The sequence below is a fragment of the Mus musculus genome, chromosome 8, assembly GCF_000001635.26.
Source record: "Mus musculus strain C57BL/6J chromosome 8, GRCm38.p6 C57BL/6J".
In the NCBI taxonomy this organism is placed as follows: domain Eukaryota; kingdom Metazoa; phylum Chordata; class Mammalia; order Rodentia; family Muridae; genus Mus; species Mus musculus.
Genome location: NC_000074.6, coordinates 107437998 through 107464004, shown reverse-complemented (window position 1 = coordinate 107464004; position 26007 = coordinate 107437998). Strand labels below are relative to the sequence as shown.

Here is a 26007-nt window from a genome sequence, read left to right as displayed (position 1 = left end):
CACACAGAGGAAATAGACAGAGAATTAAATAAATGTTTTTTGTTTTTTCTTTTTTTTTTTTTAATAAGAAAGGAAGAGAGAGAGAGGAAGAAAAGGGAAAAAGTTCGTGTTTGGGAGATGGCTCAGTGGTTAAGAGCACTGACTGCTTTTCCAGAGGTCCTGAGTTCAAATCCCAGCAACCACGTGGTGGCTCACGATCATCGGATCTGATGCACTCTTCTGTTATGCTCATGCAGATATATATGTAGACAGAGCACTCACATGCATAAAACACATAAATAATTTAAAACAAAACAAAACAAAACAGGTCCTTCCAGAGAACCTGAGAGTTCAGTTCCCAGAACCTAAGTCAGGCAACTTACAGCTGCTTGTTAACTCCAGCTCCAAGGGACCCAATGTCCTCTTCTGATCTGAGGGAGCCCACACAAGTACATATACTTACACAGACACACATACGCACAGAGGGAAAATAGTAAAAATAATCTTAGAAGAAAGTAAAGCCTGTTTGGACATGGTGGCACGCGCCTTCAATCCCAGCACTCAGGAAGGAGAGGCAGGAGGATCACTGCGAGCTTGAAGCTAACTAGCTCTACAGAGTGAGTTCCAGGACAGCCAGGAGACCCTGTCTCAAAAACAAAACAAAATAAAAATAAAGAGAAAAAAACCACTGAGGAACCAGAGAAGTTCTTGAGAACTCTGAGACAGCCATGTCCAGTCTGGGCCCGACCCTGCGTCTGACAAAAGCTCAGAGACACAGGGGACCCAGAGAGGACCACCATGGCTGGGGCTGCCCCAGAACAAACTCCACTGGGTAAGAAACCCACTGCACAAGGTGCTGTGAGGTCAGGGACTGACATTATTTTCACTAGTTAGCTTTAACAGGTCTCAAAGTGAAGCTCAGAGCCAAACCTGGTTTCTTAAAACCAGGACCACGAGACACCACTCCCGGTTCTGACTCTGCAGTCTGCTGACCTGAGGATCTCCTTTTTAATAGGACGTTCTGGTCCCAGGAGCTGCTTTAAAAATCTATGGGTTGAGCCTGGTGGCACACACCTGTCATCCCAGCACTTGAAAAGATGAAGTCAAAGGATCGATCATACAAATTCCAACCAACCCAGGCTACACAGTGAGTTCACAGCCAGCCTAAACTAATGAGTAAAGATGTCTGAAAAACCAACTAACCAACAAACAGGAGCTGCCTGGACCTACTAGTACATAGCTGTTATTCACCCTGGAGGAAGGAGCAACAGAAAATAAAGTTTTTAAAGCCACCATGGGCTATGAGATGCTCGTCAGAACAACAAGAGGAAGAAAGAAACAAGGGCTGGGTGGAGTTCAGGGCCAAAGTACTGGCCTAGTGTGTACAAAGCCCTGGACTCCAACCTCAGCCCGGGAACAAAGCAGGGGCTACTGATCCAATGCCATTTCTTTCCTGGTATTTATTTATCTGCCCATTTACTGAGACAGAGAACTTGCTATGAAGCCAAGGCGTGTCAGCGGCCACTTTATGAGGCGCTAGAGATTGAACCCACATGTGTCAGGTAAACACTACCAACTAAGCTACACACTAGCCTCTATTCTGATTTTAATTTTTGATTTAATTTTTTTTTTACTTTATATGTATATGTTTTGCTGTATACATATCTGTGTGCTACATGTATATAATGTCCAGGGAGTCCAGAAAAGTGTGATAGACACCCTGAGATTGCAGCTAGAGAAGGTTGTGAGCTACCATACTGGTGCTGGGAACTGAACCCAGGTCCTCTGGAAGAGGATCCAGTGCTCCTAACCACTGAGCCAGTTCTCCTGCTCTGCCTTTTCTGATTTTAAAGAAATCAGGTTCATCATAAACTGAATGTTATTGTTTCTGGATGAGTTTGAGTTTTTTGTTCTATTTGTTTTGGCTTTTTGAGTTAGGCTCTCATTGTGTAACCTTGGCTGGCCTAGAATGTATGTACTCTGTAGACCAAGATCAAACCTGAAGTGATCCTTCTGCCTCTGTCTCCATTGTGCCACAATTACAGGCATGTGGCACCACACCTGACCCACGATTATATATAAGCAAATATATGGGGTGGGGCTATGCCCAAAGGGCATCAGAGGGGCCTGGAAACACCTCAGCAGGTAAAGGACTTGCCACCCAAACTAGAGGGCAATCCCTGAAGCCCAGGAGGTGGGAGAAGAGAAATAACTCCCTTAAATTGTCTGCTGATCGGCATAGATTCTCTGTGACCAGACTGCATGGATACACTTACAAACATGCACACAATAAAAGGAAATAAATTTAGGGGGGCTGGAGAGATGGCTCAGTGGCTAAGAACACTAACTGTTCTTCCAGAGGTCCTGAGTTCAATTCCCAGCAACCACATGGTGGTTCACAACCAACTGTAATGAGATCCGACACTCTTCTGGTATGTCTGAAGATAGCAACAGTGTACTTACATATAACAATAAATAAGTCTTTAAATTTTTTAAGGGGTAAAAATGCATGCTAGGTTCATAGATCAGTGTTAGATGCTTACTTAGCAAGCTTAAGGCCAAGAGTTCTATCTCCAGTACTGAGAAGAACTGGGGGGACTCCAATATGCAATACGCAAGCCAAGTATAATCCCACCCTGTAATTGCTGGTTATATTATCAGTATCACCCATCACAGATAGGAAATAACCCAGTTTAAAGCAGAAGGATCAGCTCAAGTCATCCCCAGCTATGTGACAAGTTCAAGGACAGCCTAGGCTATATGACACCCTATCTCAAGAAAAACAAAACAAGGAGTTGAGGACTTAGCTCAGTGCTTACTTAGCAAAGTGCTGAGCTCAGTCCCAGCACTGGGGGTAGGGTGGCAGTTGAGGATCAATATGCAAGCTTAGGCACAAGCTTCTAGACTAGAGATAGCCTTAGGAGTCAAACAAGCCCCTTCGGTCAGGTCCTTTCCATAGCTACAACCAGGCCAAAGTCCCTATGCAAAGTCAGCAAGCCTGACCACACAAAACCACAGGTCTTGAGGAAAACCCTCCATCACAGCATCCCTTACCAAGGGAAGGCATAAAACTGCCAGTTGAGTTTCCTGGGTCAGCTTGCAAGCTCACCTAGGGAAAACTGAGTGAGTGGAAAAACTCACCTACAGAGCAAAGGAAAACTAAGTAGGGCAATCAGTGCCCATCAGGTCCTTTCCTGCGAAAACCTATTACAGAAAGGCCAGGCAAGAAGGAGGGATAAGCTAACGTACCGTGACCCACTTACCTTACATAGCCACATTCATACTTAGGCACTGTTTTGCAAGGACCTCCAGCCTGCAGCTCCAGTGTGGGGGAAGCTGCTGACAAAATGGCCCAAGGCAAGAGCAACACTCAGAAGCCACATTCTCCAAAGCTTTGGCAGAGTTATCCTCCTCAGACAACCTCAAGACTGTCTTCCATTCAAGCAAGAAGCCTCCACATGAAGAAACGGGTCTCCCCTCCCTGGAAACCAAAGTTCCTCATCTCTAGGAAGAATGTGTCAGTGAAGACAGCCACTAGAACCACTGCTTACTGAGATCTGACCTGTGAGGGCGCCATTGTTAGCAAGCATTTAACCCAGGTAAGGAACAAGCACGTGGGGGTTAATGTCCAATGCCGCAGAGCTGGTGGAAGTGGAATTCAAATTGTTAGCTTCAATTTTGGCTTCAAGATCTACACGCTAGTAATCACTTCTCTATATAAAGTATACCAGAAGAGCCTTGTTGAAAACCTTATGAAACATGACCAGAATGTCGGGCAAACATACCCTGCTGCTGTCACTCAAGAGGACTTGTTTCCCCAAGAAGAGGAGGCCGCTGCCCTGTCATGACCCACATTTCCTGACTGTGTCTCTTCTGATGGGCTCACTGCCTACCCAGCCACACACACAATGTGCTACAGCTCATGCCCCAACAAGCAATGGTGACAAGAGCTGAAGTCAATGCCTAGCATGCACGAGACCCTGGGTTTGATCCAGCACCGAGAAAAACTAAAGAAGGGAAAGGGAGGGGAGGGGAAGATTGGAGATGAGAAACGCAGTGGCACACATTTGAAAAAATATAAGACTGCTGCTTAAAATCCTTATACTAGTAAGTAGTAAGATTTCATGAATTGATTTTTTTCAGAAAAAAAATGAATTAATAAAACTGACTTAAGATGAATCAGGAAAGTTGAATAAACCAATAATTGCAGGGGGACATGCAGACTAAAGAAGTCATCAAAGAATTATTCAAATGAAGAAGCCAGGCCTTATTGGTTTTATGGCTGGGCTCTTTCCTGCACTTCTGGAACAGAAAATTCCCATGTTGCCATCTGTTACCAGGGTTGGAAACTGCTTCATTCACTTTAGAAAATTAGCCTCAAAGCCAGACACTGGGAGCTCATGCCTCTAACACCAGCTCTCGGGGGACTGGGGCGAAGGGACTGCTGCAATCCTAAGACCAGCCCGGGTTACAGAATAAGTTGAGTCTCAGTGCAAAACCTTGTTTTAAAAAACAATTAATAAAAATAATTTTTAAAATACTTTAGCTTAGCCGGGTGTGGTGGCGCACGCCTTTAATCCCAGCACTCGGGAGGCAGAGGCAGGCGGATTTCTGAGTTCGAGGCCAGCCTGGTCTACAAAGTGAGTTCCAGGACAGCCAGGGCTACACAGAGAAACCCTGTCTCGAAAAACAAAAAACAAAAAACAAAACAAAACAAAAAAAAACCACTTAGCTTTTAAAACAAACAAACAAACAAAACCAGAACACAACCATAGTGTTACAAGAATATTACGGGAAATTCCTAAACAGACTGTTAATAAGGGAATCAAACGAACATAGCTACAACGACTAGGCAGGGGAGGCAGAAACAGGAGGATCACGGGGGCCTGCTGGCCCACAGCCTAACATCCTTGGTGAGCTCTAGGTCTCAAAACAAAAACACAGATGATGGCACCTGAGAAATGACACTTGTGATTGACCTCTGGTGACCACAAGTATTCATACACATGAGCACACACATACATTCACACATACATAAAAAAACACCAACTCGAGCCGGGCGTGGTGGCGCACACCTTTAATTCCAGCACTTGGGAGGCAGAGACGGGTGGATTTCTGAGTTCGAGGCCAACCTGGTCTACAGAGTGCGTTCCAGGACAGCCAGGACTACACAGAGAAACCCTGTCTCGAAAAACAAAAACAAAACAAAACAAAACAAAACAAAACAAAACAAAACAAAACAAAAACACCAACTCAAATGACAAAACAACTAAGACAGAGGCATGTCCCTGGTTCTAAACAATCCTCCACCATGCTGCTCTATGTCCAGCGGAAAGGACCAGAGCATAGGAGGAGCTAACCTTCCCAGGCAGCCCAGCAAGAAGGATGGGCTCCGAAGGAAAAGCCTCAAGCTGTACCTAAGCTTCAACACTCCCCACCCCGGGTCTCACTTAGGCTAAGTCCATTTTCAAAAAATATTTCTACACAGTAGGAGAAAAAGGAGCCTTTCTTTCCACAGCAGTTGGCTGCCACATATGGTACTGCTCTGAATAGAGGCTTTATGAGGAAGGGTCTACAGCCCGCAGGCGTGGGCTATGCCACTGGCCACAAACAGCAAGGAACAGGCCTCAGGATTTATATGTCCGGCCAGCAGAGGTGCCTGAGATAATTCAGATGGAGCTGCTGTCACATCCCTAGGAGACACAGGGCGCCTTCTGTATTCCTATCCCAAACCCAGAACTCACACTCACATGCACACAGCTCCTTTGTTCTGTTCTGGGGCTCAGACAAGAAAAGCACTGATTTCAGCTGGAGGTATGTCTCCTGAGTGAGAGAGTGGGTAGGATAGCCTCCCTCCCTGAAGAAGAACTAGGGGACACGGTCCTGCATCCTACAGCCCTGGACCAAGCATGCTGAAGTTAGCCTTCCTTAAACTCCACAGATGGTCTCTAAGGGGCAGAGGCACTGTGGCCAAGCCCAGGACTGGTTGCATACCCTCCCTGACTAGAGGTGAATCATACATACTTTTGCCGCCATTGTTCTTCAGGACATTGGAGAGGTTGACAGAGGCAGTGCCCAGTAGTTCATTCCTCAAGGTATGACAGCTCCAGACCTTCAGATCCAAATGACTCTGGGCTGTGACATTCCTGGAAAACAAGTAAGTGACTCATCACAGCCTCGCCGGGGAGCAGCTACCCCTCTAACATGAACAGGCTGCTGAAAGCTACCCTGCTGATATCTTACAGGGGACAAAACAGGAAGACAGTCACATACACACCTCACACGCTGACCTGTAACCCCTAGCTAATAATGAGTGTCTGTGAGCTCAATGACATACAGACACCTAAAGAGGAGCACCATGGGGGCCAAGGGCAGCAGAGTCTGCACCCCAGCCCCCCCTCCCCACCTCCTGCATTCCACCAGTGACAGCCTTACAGAACGATGATTTCATTCCAGAGCAGTTCAGAGCTCCCGATGCGCTTCCCCGTCTTCTTGGTCTCGCTGGGGAGTCCATCCACTGCCACCTCCACGTAGGAGTTGATTCTGGGCTGGCGGTTGTGCACCTTGGGCTTTGCTGACACCACTGGATGGCACAGAAAGGATAGGCAGATGAGTTAAAGGGTCCCATGCGCCCCTTGGGGCAGGTGCTCCTTTTGGTTATTTCCCTTTGAAAAGATTTTTTTTTTTTTTTTTTTTTTTTGGTTTGGTTTGGTTTGGTTTGTCCTCTTTTAAAAAAAAAAATTAAAACTTTTGAAAACTGACATGGTGATAGCTCGTGCCTGAGGAATGACACCCAAGGTTGACCACTGACCAAAATATCATGTGCACACAAACACATACGTACAAAATGAATGTTTTTGAACAAGAAATAAAAAGGGGTATAAACTAAACAAAGAAGCAAAAAAAGCATGTGTGTACAAGAGTCTGAACTATGAAGGGAGAAAGATCGCTCCCAACCCAAAAGCACATGAGATAGCAAAGTGCTTTGCTCACTGGCCTGTTCCCCAGTCCCCCAAATCAACTTTTAAATGACTGTCACAAAGTCCGCTGCACGGCTCTGCTAACTTTTTACACTGCTGAGATGACGGCTTATAGTCCTTTGCTCTGGGACAGTCAGCACAAGCGGGGCTCCTCAGAGCAGCTGAGCCTCCTTTAAGGTTTGGGAGCGTCGTCTTCGGGGTTCTGGACACCCTCGGGGACTCCCTGCACTGCCTCTGAGCATCTCCATTTGGCCACACTGCAAAGTGCAGTGCTGCTTCCTCACTTTTGGCAAACCATTTTTTTAGAAATAAAATCAATCACTAAGTCTCAATCAAGAGTTACCGCGGACGCTGCAAGGCACACATCATATGGAGCCCCCAACTCATGAAGCGGGAATATCCTGTCTCCCTGACTGTACCCAGGAGGAAACAAGGCTGGGATGGGGACATACGCCTGCAATCCCAGCAGCTGAGGAAGAACAGGAGTGCTGCAGGTTCAAGGCTGGCCTGGTCTACACAAGGCGTTTCAGGCCGGACAGAGCTAGTCACAAAAATCGAAACAAAAAAGCCAGGCAAAGTCCCTCATGCCTGTAATCCCACTGACTGGAGAGACTGGAATAAATGAATCATCTGACTACAGAGTGAGTTCTAGGTCAGGCTGGCCAGAGTGTATGGGGGAGGGAGGCTCACGCCAATTATATAGAGGGAGCTCTGCCCCAGCACGTGCCCCAGCAACCTGACTCCATCCCAGCTGTATACTATTCCTGGGCTCTGCTTATTTGTTCTGCGGCTCTTCTTCATGTAGCAATAAGGCTGAACACACTCTATGGTGGTCAGCCACTGTAGCCTGTTCTGTTTACAGCCCTCATGTGTGTCTGTCTGTGGGTCTGCCTGTCTGCCTGTCTGTCTGTCTCTGTCTCTGTCTCTGCTCTCGTTTTGGTTTAGTCTGGTTTCTTTCCTGGTTGTAAATAGCAGCACCTCACTGTTACAGCACAGGCTGACTTGAACCTACTACTCAGCCATAAATGGCCTCTGTCTCCCTGGCACTGAGATTACAGACATACGTCACTATTCCTAGCACACAGCAGCACTTGTCATAGTCATTTATCACCAACAGACTGGTACAAATCCATGGAGCGTAAAGACAACAAACACCATCTTCCATGGGACACCTATCCCATAGCATTCATGACCCATAGTGGGAAAGGCAGGTCTATCAGAGGGAACACATCTACATGTCCACCCTGTGCCCAAGGCAGAGGCTATAACTGGTGTTCCTCACCCCCAGTAACAAGCCTAACCTCCCCTGCAGTCCCTTCTATTGAGGAAGTAAAGCCCCTTCCCAGATCCTTTGGGGAGGTGACAAGTCCTACAAAGGTCTACAACTTGACAAACAACAGTCACCCCCTGGGTTCTATGAAGCAGTAACTACTCCAAAACCCAAAAGCTACAGTAGGGAGAAATCAAGAAACAAAACAAAAAACATTTAGGGCTAACAAGCAACAGGGATGGGGCTGAGAATAGAGGTTTGTCACAGACATGAGACCTAAGTGGAAAATGTACCGCTTTGCACGTACATCAAGGCTAGCTGACGCCATCTTGTGGTGAGACAGGAGCACTGCATACCTTAACTTTTAAAAACAGGAACATGTTTCATTCAGTCCTAGAAAATCTCCCTAAAATCAACAAGTTCCTGCCAGGCCTGGAGGCATACACCTTTAGTTCTGGAACACAGGAGGCAGAGCCATGTGGATTTCTGTGAGTTCAAAGCCAGTCTAGTCTACACAGTGAATTTCAGGCTACCTCGGCAGGACTACACTGTGAGACCCTGCAGATGGCTCAGGGGTTATGAACATATCACTCTCACAAAGGACCTGAATCCAGACCCCAGCACCCACAAAGCAGCTCACAGCCATCTGTAGTTCCAGTTCCAGGGAACTGATGCTGTCTTCCAGTCTCCACAGGTGCCATTCATGCATGTAGTAAACATACAGATATGCAGGAAAACACGCATACCTATAAAATACAAAGAAATCTTGGGGAGGGGCTGGAGAGATGCCTTGGCGGTTAAGAGCACTGACTGCTCTTCCAAAGGTCCTGAGTTCAAATCCCAGCAACCACATGATGGCTCGCAACCATCCATAATAAGATCTGACGCCCTCTTCTGGGGTGTCTGAGGACAGCTGCAGTGTACTTACATATAATAAATAAATAAAATCTTTAAAAAAAAAAAAAAAAAAGAAAGAAATCTTGGGGAGAAAATGAAATTCAATTTCTTTACTTCACAGCTGGGCCATCTAAGTTCAGGGAGCCAAATTAACTTCCCTGCAATCAAAGTTAGTGAAAAGCAGGTCTGAGGCAGGAACCAACTCTCCCCAAGTCAATGCTCTCAGCTCTCTCCAGACAGGCTTTTCCTCTTGTCCTGATTTGGTTTTAGATCGGGCTTTTGTACTCTAGCTTCTTCCCTGGTTTGGTTTGGTTTAGTTTGGTTGGTTTGGTTTGGTTGGTTTGGTTTGGTTGGTTTGGTTTGGTTGGTTTAGTTTGGTTGGTTTGGTTTGGTTTAGTTTGGTTGGTTTGTTTGGTTGGTTTGGTTTGGTTTGGTTTGGTTGGTTTGGTTTGGTTGGTTTGGTTTGGTTTGGTTGGTTTGGTTGGTTTGGTTTGGTTGGTTTGGTTTGGTTTGGTTTGGTTTGGTTGGTTTGGTTTGGTTTGGTTTGGTTGGTTTGGTTTGGTTTGGTTGGTTTGGTTTGGTTGGTTTGGTTTGGTTGGTTTGGTTTGGTTGGTTTGGTTTGGTTGGTTTAGTTTGGTTGGTTTGGTTTGGTTGGTTTGGTTTGGTTGGTTTGGTTTGGTTGGTTTGGTTTGGTTGGTTTGTTGGTTGGTACAGTTTGGTGTGAGACAGGGTATCACATATCCCAAGCTGGCCTCCAACTGTCTATGTAGCTAAGGATGACTTTGAACTTCTAATCCTCCTCCATCTCTGGAGTTCTGGGATGATGGGCACACACCACAACACCCGTTTATTCAGGAGCACTGAGCCCAGTCCTATTCGTGCATGCTAGGCAAACTCTAACAACTAAGCTACATTCCCCAAGTCAAACTGGCAAAACTCTGAGGCCTTAGGCTCATTCCCCAAGTACCTTTAATAGAAGTACGCAGATGTTGAGCAATGACAACCTTAAAGAAAAGAACAAACTGGGGGAGACAGATGTGAGGAACTTAGTGGGGAAGGCCTCACTGAAGGGTGACAAAATGTGTAAAGAACAAAGCAAGCTAAAAGCATTTCACTCAGATGGCCAGGGCAATGGCCCAGAGTCAGCGTGTGGGGAGGCCAGAACGGCTCAGGACACGAATGCAGAGGGAAGAGGACATGCATGAGAAAACAGTGCTCATCAGCGTTGACGCTGAAATGCAGAGATGCGGCTTACACTTTAACAAGACTGCTGGGTGCTGTGCAACCACAGCACCAGGAAAGAAGACAAAGGGCAGAATCAGAAAGGCAGGTCTAGGACCTTACTCCAGAACTGAGTGCTGCGGCCAGGGCGGACAACAGGACTGGGGAGGAGTGCTAAATACCAGGCGCTGGCTTCACTGCCAGGCCAACATGAGCGATGAGAAGAAGGCAGAAGCACGGTAACAGACCTGGACACTTTCTGTGAATACTGGGAGTTCCAGGAAAGGTCTAGGCTACAGACACCAATCTGAGAGTGACCTTTTACTGAAGGCATTTAAAGCTATGAGGCTGGATGCGATCACCTAGAGCATTAATGTACAGAGGGGGAGCCCTGGGCACAAAGGAATCAACCATCTCTGAGCATTTTAGCCAAAAGGTCTACTTTCCCCACAGCCCCGTTATTTGCTTTCTTTTCCAAGAACTCTAGTTATAGAGTGATAATCTTCTGAGACAAATGCTACATTCCTGAATTGTTTCAGAACACCTGACTCTCCAGACAGATGTGCCTCAAATACTTCAGGCAATGACGCTCACCTTTCAGGGTAAGCTGGGACTTCTCAAAAGGCAGGGCCACTCCTGCCCGGCTGGAGCTGGCAGATGCCATGTCATCACAATGGAACTGCAAAGGAAGCAGAGTGGCAGGGTTAGTCAGCGGCTGAGGAGGAAACTGAAGAGCCCAACCCAAAGAGCTGGGGAAATGGCTCAGTGCTTAAGAACGCTTGTGATCCTTGCAGAGGACCTGGGTTCAACTCCCAGCACCCACACAGCACTTCTCAACCATCTGTAACTCCAGTTCTAAGGAGCCTGATGCCTTCTTCTCAGCTCCAAGGGCATCAGGCATGCATATGGAATGCAGACATAGATGCAGACAAAATACTCACACACATAAAATTAAATAAATAAATATTAAAAATAAATAAATTTTAAAATTTAAAAGGAGCCGGGCGTGGTGGCTCATGCCTTTAATCCCAGCACTAGGGAGGCAGAGGCAGGTGGATTTCTGAGTTTGAGGCCATCCTGGTCTACAAAGTGAGTTCCAGGACAGCCAGAGCTATACAGAGAAACCCTGTCTCAAAAAACAAAAAACAAAACAAAAAAAAAAAAAATGTAAAAGGAGACCTCAATCCCAGGACAGGTATGGTGATCCATGCCTGCAATCTGTATGACAGCACAAGTTTATAATCCCAGGGCTTGAAAGGTGGAGGCCGTAGACGGGCAAGGTCATTCTCAGCTGTAGAGTGAGTTCAAGGCCTGCACAGTCTACATAGTAAGTTCCAGAACAGCCAGGACTACATATAGACATCTTGTCTCCAAAAATATAAATAAATAAATAAATAAATAAATAAATAAATAAACAGACAGACAGACAGACAGACAACTAAGCCAGTTTTTTATGGGTCATTGAACCTAAAGATCTGATTGAACATCTCTCCAGTGATGCCAAATGGCTAAACAAGCCATGCAAAGTTGTCTGATAGCACTTGACAGGTGTCTGCCACTCATGCGGTTAAACGCAGAAGTTCATCTAAAACAGAATTCTTATACTCAAATGTGATCTTTGGAATATTATCAGGTTTCATTTAGAAAATATTGGTTCCTTGAGCTGTGTGGATATTCTAAACCTTAACACATTTCATTATACAACTTTAAAAAATCACATTTGTCAATGTGCTCGGTGATCTCACCAGACGGGCCTCCAAACAGCAGAAAGCTGTCAAGCCTGTCGTGGTAGAGTGGCCCAAAATTCTAATTTTCTTGTAAGAACGATTTTGTTACTGGCAACAAACACTGTCAGTTATTTTCCTCAGAGTGTCAGGTTTGCTTCATTCAGTTTGAAGAAAATGTCTGCCAATTTCACAAATCTAATAACTCCAACTTGCTTCTCAGTTGTTTGCTAAAGGAAAAATCATATTTCACGGGGAAAAAAGCAACAACCCTGCTCTAGATTCAAGGACTGCTCGAGTACTTGCCTTCAGCGGCACGCGGCATGTGCACACTCCAAAGGGGAGGCTATGAAAACACAATCAAGAGTCAGATGGGCTGGCAAGATGGCTCAGTGGCGATGACACGTCACACAAGCCTGGAAAGCTGACTTCAATCTATAGAGCTGAACACACACAGTGGAAGGAGAAAACCGGCTCCACAGAGATGTCTCCTGGCCTCTGATGACCACAAACGCCATGGCACTTGCATCTCCCTACCCCTTACACACACACACACACACACACACACACACACACACACAAAGTACATAGGGACAATAATAATAAATAGGAGCTGAAGATGGCTCAGCTGTTCAGAGCATATACTACTCCTTTAGAGGGCCTGAATTTAGTGCCCACACAAATATCAAGCAACTCACAACTCCATATAACTCCAACTCCAGGGGATCCCACACGCAGTGGCCCCTTCAGGCACCTGCACAAGCATGCATAGACACACACATGAATGCAAACTTTTAAAATATAAAAATACAACAAGTTCTCACTTGTGTTGTTTGTTTTCTGAGACACAGTGTCACTATGTAGCACTGGCTTTCCTGACATGCTCTTGTAGACCAGGCTGGCCTCTTACTCACAGAGATCCTCCTGTCTCAGCCTCCTGAGTGCTGGGAGCAAGTTATGCACCACACAGGCAGCTCCTTCAAGGATTGTGAACTGAAGTGTTCTCCCAAGACTGTGTGTGACAAAGAACGTGAAGACAACAGCCCTTGTGGCCACAGCACCAATGGTGTCTTGGCTGCAGCACCTTCAATGCAAGCGTGACCACAGTGAGACATGAGTGACAGGTGGGTTTTGCTAACTGTGAAACTGCTGCCATTAAAGCATTACGCCGCAGCTGAGCACTGTGGTATGTATATATAATCCCAGAGCTTGAAAGACAGGAGGAACACTGAGTTCAGTATGGGCTACACAGTAGGACTCAGCCTCTAAAACACTGTAAGGGCTGCATGTCGTAGCACACACCTGTAATTCCAGCAGCACTCCAGAGATGACAAGTTCAAAGCTAGTCTAGGTTACAAAAACAAAACAAACCATCAACCCAGAGCTGTATTCATGACAGGCAAGCCCTCTGCCAGAGCTATAACTCTGACCCTAGATATTTTAACTCTGGTGGAAACCTCCAGAATGCTCCTTAGATTAAAACAAAACAAAACAAAACAAAACAAAAACTAAGCCGGGCAGTGGTGGTGCATGCCTTTAATCCCAGCTCTTGGAAGGCAGAGGCAGGAGGATTTCTGAGTTCGAGGCCAGCCTGGTCTACAAAGTGAGTTCCAGAACAGCCAGGGCTATACAGAGAAACCCTGTCTCAAAAAAACAAAAAAAAAAAAAAAAAACCAAACAAAAAAAAAAAAAAAAACCAGTACAGTATTCTATAGCTCAAGATCCCCAGAACCCTGTCACCACCTCCAACAGTGATTTTCAGTCCCCTCCCCATGACTGAGCAGACAACACTGGACCCGACATGAGCTCTCATACCTTAAGTGCTAGCTTCTAGAACCCACAACTATCTGGGGGCCTTTCTGCTTTTTTAAGTTGTTTCTAAAATGGGGCTACACCACCCTGGAAAGGTGGGGATCCAAATCCCATTCACCATTCCTGAACGAGGTGAGGGGGAGGGAGGGAGGAAGGACGTGCAGCCTAAGCACAGTGGACATGTGAGCTTTGTCACAGGGGACATACAATATAAGGAGACATAGCGGCATGGAGAGGACAGAGTCACTGACACTAAACCATAAGGTCCCTCTGCCACAACAGGAAATGAAACAGACACGGAGAAACTTTAACTGTGTGAGCAACATTTACCTTTTAATACTTTAGACATTTTTAGATTCTTATGTTATGTGTATGAGTGTTTTGCCTGTGTGCATGTATGTGGACCGTTTGCATGTCTGGTGCCCATGGAAGCCAGAAAAAGGCTTGCGTTGAATCCTGGACCTGGAGTTATAAATGGGTGTGACTCACCAATGGGTTTTGGAAACAGAACCTGGGTCATCCAGAACAACCAGCAGTGCATCACCCTGCAGACCCACGGCAGAGCTCTCAGGAGAGTTATCCCAACCTCTGAGCCATCTGTAAGCCTGAGCATGTTTTCTAAGTGAACTACAGTTTTAAGGGGAAATGACCGCATATCGAATGCCCTGGAGTCAGTGCTTGAACTGAGGCTTAGGCAGGCAGAGCTGGAAACCCACTATTTATAGACTAGAATCTTGATGTCGGTTCGGACACTCCCATCCCTTAGGCAACTGCAGTAAGGGCGGGTTCTGAAGCAGCTTGCTCTCCTGACCTTTTGGCCTTTGGTCCAAAGGTCCAGACAATGAAACCTGGAGCCTCCACATGGATTTGTTAAGGAGGAGAAAAACAAAGTACCTCGATCTACAACCTACGCCCGAAACAAAAGCAAAGACCAGTGCAAAAAGAAAGCTCACAAGGAAGTGTAAGTAAATAAAATATCCAATAAAAAGAAGAAGAAGGAGAGAGAGGGAGAGGGAGGAGAAGAAAAAGGATGGAGAGGGGGAGGGGGAGGAGGAGGAGGAGGGGAAGGAGAAGAAACAAAAGGAAAGAAGTCAGAAAAAGAAAAGAAAAGCAAGCAAGCTCAGGGAGACCAGGCCAGCTGAGAGTAGAAGAAATGGGCCCCAAACTCCACCAACGCCATCTCTCTCCAGTCCTTCATAATTACAGCCCGCCATTTATGAACACTGATCTGTTATTATGTGAGCTTTGTCTGCCATTCTTGATCCAATTAGCCAGATACCACCTGAACATTGCAAGGGAAGCTATGTGAACTGTAAAACCCTCCTATGTGCACATAAAGAAAATGAACCACAACTAGAGGGTGAAGACAGACATCAGTGTGCCGGGTGTGTCCATACACATCAGTGAACACCAGACAGGAGGTCTAGATAGATGCCACAGTCTGGGGCTAGCGATGGGCTGTACCGCAAGACTAAAGGGAGCTTATAAAACCTGAACACAGAGTGTGTTCCACTTGTGATTCAGAAACAGATGACTAGTAACTCTTTCCAGCTAGTAATGAGGACATGTTTACATGTACCTCTGAAAGACAGAGTAGGGGAGAGTAAACAGGAAGGAGGGAGAAGAGAAGAAAGAAAAGAAAGTCAGAAAAATGGCTTATGTGTCCGAGACAGGCAGGGGAGAAAGGAGACCAAGGGCTAGATATACAGACTTCACCTCTGCAGACAGTAACTGGCCAGTGAAAGGTGGGGAAGACACCAAAACTCCTGTCCTTTTCCAATGTGAGCTGATTCACACAATTTCTAAATAAATAAAATGTTATTTTATCTCTGAGCTTACTGTCCATATAAGGCTTGACAGGCAGCTTTGTTTTAAGTTGTTGTTTTTTTAACCTGTGTGTGTAAGCACACGCACTTATGTGCATTGGAGGCCAGAAAGGGACGCTGCACTGTCATCCTCTATCACTCTCCTTACTCCCGTGAGGCAAGGTCTCTTCTTGAAGCTGGGACTCAAGTTTCATTGGCTAAACTGGAAGGTAGCAGCTCCCAGTAATGCTCCTGTCTCAGTGCTGTTCCCATTGCAAGGGAAGCTATGTGAACTGTAAAACCCTCCTATGTGCACATAAAGAAAATGATTGTGATTCAGAAACACAGGCTGGGGTCCAAGCATGCCAGGAACAGCAGCTGTTAGCCAGGTGCTGGATCCATGCTTCAGTCCTCCCCACTCCATGCTAGTGCTCCTAACTCCTGAGCTCCTTCTGCAGCCCCACATTTTGTTTTTTAAGACATGGTCTCCTATAGCCCATGCTGGCCTTGAACTCATCAACCTTTATTTAAACTCAGGAGGCAGAGGCAAGTAGACCTCTGAGTTTGAGGCCAGCCTGGTCTACAAAGAAAGTTCCAGGACAGCAGGGCCACACAGAAACCAGCGTCAAAAAATAAATAAATAAAAGACTGAAAAAAAAAGAAAAAGAAATAAAAGACTACATGGGGAGCAGGGGGCACTGGCTGCTCCAAGTCCCCTGCCTTCTTTTTTTGTTTGTTTGTTTGTTTTGGGTTTTTTTGTTTTCTTGTTTTTTCGAGACAGGGTTTCTCTGTGTAGTCCTGGCTGTCCTGGAACTCACTGTGTAGACCAGGCTGGCCTCAAACTCAGAGATCCACCTGCCTCTGCCTCCCGAGTGCTGGGATTAAAGGCGTGCGCCACCACACCCAGCTCTGAACCACTTTCTTCACTGAGGCCCTAGCACACAGACCATCAGCCTGTTGGTACCTCACACTTAGTAATGCTGGGATGTGGCTCGGCACAGCACAGCAAGGCCCTGGGTTCAAGCTCCTGTACAGAAAACTTTTCATGTGCCCAGCTGGAAACAAAGGGAAGTTCAATGACACAAGGTAGCAAAGCAGGTAAGAGATGGAGTTTGGTTACAAGAATCCTTCATTTCCTTGTATCTTTTCTGCAGAGTATCAAGACCAGAACCTCAGGCTTACCAGTTAAGTATTCGAATACTAAGCTACACCCCAGACCTTGCACTATCTCAGAATCATGACTCGGCCTGACGGACACAAAGGGTGCATTTGAAACAAGAGTGAACCGTCTCTAATTATTATTCCTGAACCATATATCATATGCCATAAATTTATTCTCCTTTTTTTTTGTTTTGTTTTGTTTTTGAGACAGGGTTTCTTTGTGTAACCCTGGCTACCTTGAACATGCTCTGTAGACCAGGCTGGCCTCAAACTCATAGACATCCACCTGCCTCTGCCTCCAAGTGCTGGGGCTAAGGGCATGCATTACCATATCCAGCTTACTGTCCGATTTTTAAAAAATAAATTCTCTTAAATGAGTGTAGTAATGCATACCTTTAATCACAGCACTCAGGAGACAGAAGCAGGCAGACCTCTGTGAGTTCAAGGCCAGTCTAATCTATATAGTGAATTCCAGGACAGCCTGAGCTACATTGAGATACCCTGTCTTGAAAAAAAAAAAAAAAAAAAAAAAAGACAAATTCTCTTTAGCCAAGATTGATTTCAAACTTTCTATGTAACCTTAAACTTCAGATCCTCTTGCCTCCATAGATAAGACAGACACACACCATCAAACCTGGTTTGTGAGAAGCTGGAGACAGAACCCAGGGCTTTCTTTGAACACACTACGCTCCATCCCTCACTCCAAACTCATCCTTTTAAGGCCCATAATTGAAGTGGGTTTTTATTAGCATTGGAACTGAGCTGCCATCAACTCCGATTCCAGACCATTTCATCACTCCCAAATAAACCTTGTCAATACCAGCCCACCTCCGCTCCCCCAGCTCCAGGCAAACATCAGCCTATTTTTGTCATGGTGGATTTGCTTACTCCAGACAATTCATACAAATGCAGTCACGAGACCTGTGTGTAGTCTTGTAACTGCTTTCTTTCATGGAATGTTTCAGGTCACTGTAACGTGTATCTTCCCTTTTGTGGCTAAATGTTGCTCCATTGAACAGCTCTACCCTCTACTTATCCATTTGTCTGTCGTGGACACTGGGCTATAAGGACCGGTTGATTCACTATTTTCCTTCCTTGTTTGTTTAGGTTTTTTAATAATTACTTATTAATTTGCTTTTAATTTGCTTGTATGCATACCTACATGAGTTCTTATGTGCACCAAGGGCGTGTAGCTGCCCAGAGAGGCCCATTGGTGTTGGATGCCCTAGAAGTGGAACTGCATGCAGTTGTGAGCCACTGTGTGGATCCCAAACCTGGGTCCTCTGGATGGCAAGTAAGCCATGCCTCCAGATCCGCCATCTTCTTCTTGGTGCTCAGGATGTAAGGAGCCCAGGCCTGACCACGCCAAGAAAGCATTGCCACTCTACACACAGCATACATGCCACACCATCAGTCTGCACTCACCACTCAGCTTTACTTCTGTTTTGCTTTTAACTTTCCTCTTTGGTTCTAACAAAATCTGCTCAAACTCTTCATAGAGCTGAAAATGGCCTTGAACTCCTGATCCTCCTACCTCTAGGAGAGAGTTCTGGGTTATTCTTGGCTATGTGTTATAATGAGGTTCCAGGACAACCTGGACTAACTAAGAGAGAGAGTAAGAGGACAACACTTTAAGCTGAGCACTCAGGAGGTAAGGAAAGAAGGATCCGGATTTTAAGGCCAGTCTTAGTTACATGGAAAATATGAGGCCACCTTGGGCTACATGGAACGGTGTTAATAAATAAATAAATAAATAAATAAATAAATAAATAAATAAGAAGACTCCTTTAATGCCAGCACTAAGAAGGCAGAGGTGGGAGCAAAGCTCATGTCTGGCACTGATTTAATACCCGGTATTTCCTAAACAACCCATACACACAAAATAAGCAGAAGAGGAAGAGGAAGAAGAGATGGAAGAAGAGAAGGAAGAAGAGAAGTGGAGCCAGCCTGGTCTCGTGGCATAGGTTTGTAACCTAGGGCTGAGGCAGAAGAATCCCAAGGGCCAGCCAATGCTACAACAGTGTTCAAAGCCAATCTGAGTATCCGACTGAGACCATCTTGAGAGAAAAAAGGAGGTGGGCAGCACTGGGGCTCAGAGGTGCTGTGCTTCCTAATCTGCACAAGGCCTGGGTTCAATCCCCAGCATCCGCATCCTAAACTAGAGAGAAACAGGCAGGGTGTGTTTGTTAGGAAAGACCATCCCTGGATCCTCTTCTAAAAGATGGGGAAGAGTCTGTCCCACAGATCTCTCCTTCCCTTCCCACCCTCAAGCCAGATTTTTCCAACACACGCCTGCTTCTTTCCTGGCCTCTTTCCAGCATCCAGCACTGAATTGTCCTCCATTCGCCAGAGGCCCAAAGTGAAAAACAATCACATTTCAAAAACTTTGCCAAACAGCATGTAAAAACTGGAAGGGAGCTTTCTGCTGGAAAGAGGCCACCAGCCACCTCCACCTCACAGCTCAAGTTCAACCCTAAGGAGACCAAAGTGGTGTGCCTGAGGTACACTGGAGGTGAGATCAGCACCACATCACCTTGAGATGGGAAGGTTTGGGGTAATGGTGAAACTGACTACTCAGAGCAGACAGGCTGGACTAGGGTTGCAGGCCCTGCCTCTGCTCATCATCAAAGTCTTCAAGAAGCCACCAAGAGACAGAAAAAGGAAAAGAAAAGTAAACACAGTGGAAATCTCACTTGTGACTGTCTACACCACCCCCACAGACAAGACTCCAGTCGTTTGCTAGAGAACTTTCTGGAACTATTAAAGAGATCCTGGGTATTGTACAGCCTGTGGGCTGCCATGTGGATGGCGGCTGTTCTCATGACATCACAGACGATGTCAGCAGCTCTGCAGTGGAATACCCAGCTAGTTAAAAAGCAACAGGAGGAGCTGGTGAGATGGCTCAGTGGGTAAGAGCACCCGACTGCTCTTCTGAAGGTCCGGAGTTCAAATCCCAGCAACCACATGGTGGCTCACAACCATCTGTAACGAGATCTGACTCCCTCTTCTGGAGTGTCTGAAGACAGCTACAGTGTACTTACATATAACCAATAAGTAAATCTTAAAAAAAAAAAATTAAAAAAAAAAAAAGCAACAGGAGAAAATATTTCATCTGATTAATGTGTGTATGTATATATGTGTGTGTGTGTGTGTGTGTGTGTGTGTGTGTGTGTGTGTGTGTGTGTGTGTGTGTATATGTATGTCATGGAAGGTAATAATAACAGAGATGGCAAAACAGATCTCAGGACAAACCCCACAGAGAATACATGAGTAACCAGAGGAAGAGGCCCGGCCTGAGTCAAGAGACTTGGCACTACCTAGAAGGGACTGCCACCCAAATCTCCATTTCTAAACCAAGGGCAATGAGGAGAACAGGGATCCACAACCTTCTAAGCAGGTTCTAGCTAGAATCAAAGGAATGAGATCTTTCCTGAGAACAGGATGTCAGCTCTTGTAGAATCTGGCACAGTCCTAAATTACACAGGAACTCTAATGCTCTCTTGAGCCAGCCTGGCTCCAGGGAAAAGGTGTTCGCTGGCAACGCTGAAGATCTGAATCCACCCCATATGGTAGAAGAACAACTCCTGAACGTTGTCCTCTGACCTCCATGTGTGTGCCCTGACCTGATCACCTGATCTGTCTTGATGTTCATGAATCCACTGTCTTCCTGACAAGAGCTTCAGATCCCAAGACCAAGATTGAAATCCAAGGGTCACCCACTGTTTTAGGCAACCCTTATAAAGGACAAAACATTTAATTGGGCTGGCTTACAGTTTCAGAGGTTTAGTTCATTATCATCGTGATGGGAAGCATGGCAGCATGTAGGCAGATATGGTGCTGGAGGAGCCCAGGGTTCCACATCTTGATGCAAAGGCAGCCAGGAGGAGAATGGATGTGTTTCACAATGGGCATAGGGTGAGCATTTAAGGCCTCAAAGCCCCGCCTCCACAGTGACACACCTCCTCTAACAAGGCTACACCTCCCCATAGTGCTACTCTCCATGGGTCAAGAATTCAAACACATGAGACTATGGGGGCCAACCTATCCAAACCACCACACCCACCCACTACAAGGTTCCATTTGTGTTAAATCTATGAGATAGCAGGCTGGGGATGGGGGATAGAGGAGGGGAATGCACTGTGCTCAACATATATTTGGTAAAGCTGGTATTTTAAACTTTAAAAACCCAATTACTGTCCTGCCTGCATTTCTCTTTCCATCCTTGGATGCTCATAAACTGACTGCCAACCCAGAAAACCAAAACTCCTGAACCTGGCACTTGAGCTGATTTCAGAAGTACTACAAGATAGGAGTTGTAAAAACATCCTTCTCAACTGGAGCAAAAGAAACCCATCAGTTTGTTGTTTTCAAAAGGGACTTTCTGTAATACTAGCACTTGGGAGGCAGAGGCAGGAAGATCCCTTGAGTTCAAGGCCAGCCTGGTCTACATAGTGAATTGTAGGACAGGGCCACATATTAAGATCTTGTCTTGAATAAAAAACAAACAGAAGGGCTAGAGAGCTGGCTCAGCAGTTATAAGAGCACTGACTGCTCTTTCAAAGGTCCTGAGTTCAATTCCCAGCAATCACATGGTGGCTCACAAGCATCTGTAATGGGGATCCGATGCTCTCCACTGGTGTGTCTGAAGACAGTGACAGTGTACTCACATACATGAAATTAAATAAATAAATCTTAAAAAACAAACAAACAAACAGAAAAAAGAGGGGTCTTAGCTGAGAGGTGGTGGCACACAACATTAATCCCAGAACTCGGGAGGCAAAGGCAGGTGGATCTCTGAGTTCAAAGCCAGATGGATGGCCAGGGATACACAGTGAGACCCTGTCTTGGTGAAAAAAAAGTGTGTGTGGGGGGGAGGGGGGTGTCTTTAAATGAAAAAGAAGAGAGACCCAACTTCCCTGCAGTAGTTAGGTGGTCTTCAGACATGGCCCAGTGTCAACTGAGATTTATTCTACAAGTTCAAGCTCAACAGCAACACTCTCTTGGACATACATTCACACTCCTCTCTGGGTGACCTTGTCCAGTCTCAACTCCAGGCTGCACAATAACAGCTCCCATGTACATACCTCTTGTCTCTGCTTGCCACCTGACATCATCATTGAATTGCCCCAGCATCTTCTCTCGGATTGATACTAGGCCTTGTTCAATCAATGTGAACAAAACTGACCCTAAGCCCTGACTGCCCTATAGTCCCTCCCTATGTGTTGTTTCCTGAGACAGGGTCTTATGTAGCCCAGGCTGGATTCCAAAGGATGATCCCCCTGACTGACCTGTAGCCCTCCTCCAGCCTCCACCCCGAGTGCTGGGATTACAGATATGTGCCACCACATCCCGTTTATGCTGGGGAGAGGTCAGATCCCAGGCTTTATGCACTAGGCAATTACTCTACCAACTGGGCCCCATCTCCAGCTCCTCTCCCCCACTTAATGATAACTCCATCTCTCCCTCTTCATACCCAAACCTTGGGAGTCACCTTTGCCTGCTCTGGTCCTCTCACATTCCAGACCCAAGTCTCCTCATCCACAGAGCCTACTTGCTGAGCTTCAGAAGAGATCCCAACGCTTTCCTCTCCCTGGGTGACAATGCCCTCCTCACGTCTTTTTGATTCTACCCTGGCTCCTTTTTCCTCCTCACAGCAATCACCGTTTGCCTGTCGAAGGTCAGGACAGTATCCACTCTCAGCTCAAATGCTTCACTTATCCTGTGAAAACCAACACTCACACAAAAGCCCACAAGGCCTTCCCTGGCCTGCCCAGTGTTTCCTCCCACACCCCAAACCCCAATGAACTCATTCTCTCTGCTCACTTAGCCTTCTCCAGCCATGCTGGGTTCCTGGCTGATCCCCAAACCTGTCAAGGTGTTTCTCCCTCCAGCCATTTGATCCCCCTTTTCCCATCACCTGGACTGTGGTACCCTCACTCGGTTCTGTGCTCCATGCCTTCTGCCCTTTGGGACTTCAGAGAAGATGCAGCACACCTGTGATCCTGGCACCCAAGAGGCTAAGGCAGAAGGAGTGTCCGTTTAAAGCTAGCCTGAGCTACAACATAAATTCCAGAAAGTCTGAACACTGAGCAAGTGTGAGACCTGCCCCTCCCACCCCCAAAACAGGACTGCTAAGATTACAGGCATGAGTCACTACATACACCCTGCTGAAACTCATTTAATTATATTGTCTTTAACACAGTAAATATAAAATTTTACCACTTATAGATTACATTTATATGATTTTACTAGAATATAAAAACATCGGTTGGAGCCAGCAGTAGTGGCACATGCCTTTAATCCCAGCACTCCAGAGACCAAGGCAGGAAGATCATTGTGGGTTTGAGGCCAGCCCAATCTACAGAGTGAATTCCAGGGCAGCCAAAGCTACAGAGAAACCCTGTCACAAAACCAAACAAATAAACAAACAAGCAAACAAGCAAACAAAAATCAATGCAACATTGCAGTTTTCGTGTTGAATCTCCAAATTCTGATGTATTTGACATTCATAGGCTGTACCAGGCTTTGACAGCTATGTGATCATCAGCCTCCATACTGAACAGCCAAACTCCAGAACAAGGCCTGTAATAAAGTAGGGGTGTACAACCATCCACTGAAGGAAGAATATTTTCCTCGGAAAAGACAACTGTGGCAGAAGCTATGGTTTGAATGGGTCTCCAAAGTGTATGTGTTGCACCCTAGTGCAACAGGCTGGAAGGAGGAACTGAGAAATGAGGTCCTGAGAGGCCTGGTGCTCACAGAACACTACCAGGGCCGCTAGTTCTGTGCATACACTTGTTCTCTTGCCTTCTACCATGGAATAACTTAGCAGGAAGGCCCTCCAAGAGTAGAGCCTGTCTTAGTTAGGGATGTACTGCTGCTGTGAGCAGACACAAAGACCAAGGCAAGTCTTATAAAGGACAACCTTTAATTGGGGCTGGATTATTGGTTCAGAGGTTCAGTCCATTATTATCAAAGTGGGAGCATGGCAGTGTTTAGGCTGCAGTCAGAGCTGAGAGTTCTACATATTCATCTTACGGCTGCTAGTGGAAGACTGGCTCCTAGGCAGCTAGGATAAGGGTATTACAGCTCATGCCAACAGTGACACACCTACTCCAACAAGGCCACACCTCCTAATAGTGCCACTCCCTGGGCCAAGCATATACAAACCATCACACCCTCCATCTCAGACTTTCCAGCCTCCATTCCCAAGACCAACTTCTTCAGTTTATAAATTACCCTGCAATGGGATGAGACTGTACACAAGTATAGAGCAAGCAGGGTTTTCTCAGCATTATCAGTTACACTGTACAATTATAATTTTTTCTCTTATCCTATTCTATTTTTTCTACGTCTTTCTTTCTCTTTCTTCCTTCCTTCCTCCCTTTTTCTTTCTTTCTTTCCTTCCTTCCTTCATTTCTTTCTTCCTCTTTTCATAACCCAAGCTATAGCTGAACATTTGAACTCCCAGTAATCCTCCTGCCTCTGCCTCCCAAGTGTTTGGATTACAGGCACTTATACCCAACCTAATAGCATATTTTTAAAAATATTTTAAGATGAAACTTTTTTTCTCTTTCGAGTCTTGGCTCCAAGATGACCAAAAAAAGAAGAAACAACGGTCGTGCCAAAAAGGGCCGCGGCCATGTGCAGCCCATTCGCTGCACGAACTGCGCCCGGTGCGTGCCCAAGGATAAGGCCATCAAGAAGTTTGTCATTCGGAACATTGTAGAAGCCGCTGCTGTCAGGGACATATCTGAAGCAAGCGTCTTCGACGCCTACGTGCTTCCCAAGCTCTATGTCAAGCTGCATTATTGCGTGAGCTGTGCCATCCATAGCAAGGTTGTTAGGAATCGATCCCGCGAAGCCCGGAAGGACCGAACACCCCCACCACGATTCAGACCTGCTGGCGCTGCACCTCGACCTCCACCAAAGCCCATGTAAAGAGGCCGTTTTGTAAGGACAGAAGGAAAACTACCCTGGAAAAATAAAATGGAAGTTGTACTTTAAAAAAAAAAAAAAAAAAAAAAAAGAAACTTTTTATCGCTTCTATGAATTAAAAGTAATAGGTCTAAGAAGAACAGACCTAGGTTATAGAGAAAGTGGCTCATTGGGTAAAGGTGACTGCCAGCAAGCCTGACAACTGGAACTCAGTTCCCAGGACCCATAGAAGGAGAGAGCCAACTCTTGCATTTATTTACTAGTTCCAGAATCTAATATCAGGACTTCAGTAAGCCTCAGTTCTTCATCTGTGAATGAAGCAATGCAACCTTCAGAGATCTGGAAATGAATGAGACGAGACGCTGAGCCAGGCACAATGGTGAATGAAGGCCTGCGACCCCAGGTCTTGGAAGGTAGAGAATCTATCGTAAGTTCCTCCACAACATAACCAGTTTGAGGCCAGCCTGGGCTAAAACCTACCTTCTATCAAAAAGCTAAAAGACCCTGTCTCAGAGAGAAAGGGAGGGGAGGGGGGAGAAGGGAGGGGAGGGGACTGGCTGGACCGGACAGGGAGAGAGGTTGAGCATAGTAAATAGCGCACAGCTTTAATCCCAGCACTTGGGAGGTAGAAACAGCTGGATCTTTATGAGTTCTAGGCCAGCCAGGTCTACACAGTAAAACTTTTGTCTCAAATAAATAACCAAAATAAAAATAAATGAGAATCTGGTATCAGTTCTTTGCAGATGGGGATGTAGTCACTAAATGAAAGACTAAGATAGACCTGGTGGTATTGGCCTCAAATCCTAACTACTGTTGTGTTGGAGGCAGAAGGATCACAAGTTCAAGGCCTGCCTGAGCTACAGGAGTTTGAGGCCACCCCAGGCAACTTACTGAGAGCCTGTCTCAAAAGGAAAAAAATAAAATAAAAAATTACAAAAAGAAGGGAAGTGGGAAGGTGCAATGTTCAACAACAACAAAAAATTAAGAGACTGACAAGCCAACTGAAGCCTTCTCCTCATGGTTCTGGCTTTCCATAGACCAGTAACACTAAACAGAGAAAGGGACGGGAAACTTATGCTCTAACCCCTTGTTCTCCACATACACCGAGCAGTGTGACCTTTAAAAACTCATTTACTTCTCAAACACTGACCAAGTACTCCTAACATACCAGGCCTGGGGCTAGTAGCCAAAGAAGTCAGGTAAAATAAGATCACTGCCCT

General features: G+C 45.9%; 1 protein-coding gene, 1 long non-coding RNA gene and 1 pseudogene across 4 annotated transcripts in view; 2 read left to right on the top strand and 1 right to left on the bottom strand.

Annotated features, from left to right (window-relative positions):
- Positions 1 to 26007, bottom strand: part of Wwp2 (WW domain containing E3 ubiquitin protein ligase 2) — a 122957-nt gene that overhangs the window by 95286 nt on the left and 1664 nt on the right. For 2 of the 3 annotated variants that reach the window (XR_003947327.1, NM_025830.4), the window contains exons 2-4: positions 10942 to 11026; positions 6415 to 6562; positions 6004 to 6125 (exon numbers count right to left, since the gene is read on the bottom strand). Coding sequence is in view for 2 of the 3 variants with exons in the window: in NM_025830.4 (NP_080106.1) it covers positions 6004 to 6125; positions 6415 to 6562; positions 10942 to 11011 (340 nt within the window). In the remaining variant the exon portion in view is untranslated. Of the gene's footprint in view, positions 1 to 6003; positions 6126 to 6414; positions 6563 to 10941; positions 11027 to 12377; positions 12418 to 26007 lie in introns of all 3 variants that reach the window. The other variant, XM_006531299.4, reaches the window with a different exon arrangement.
- Positions 14726 to 17043, top strand: Gm39241. The gene is made up of 2 exons (XR_879156.2): positions 14726 to 14844; positions 16843 to 17043. It is a non-coding gene; the product is annotated as a predicted gene, 39241 (long non-coding RNA).
- On the top strand, positions 24420 to 24855 carry Rps26-ps1 (ribosomal protein S26, pseudogene 1; annotated as a pseudogene).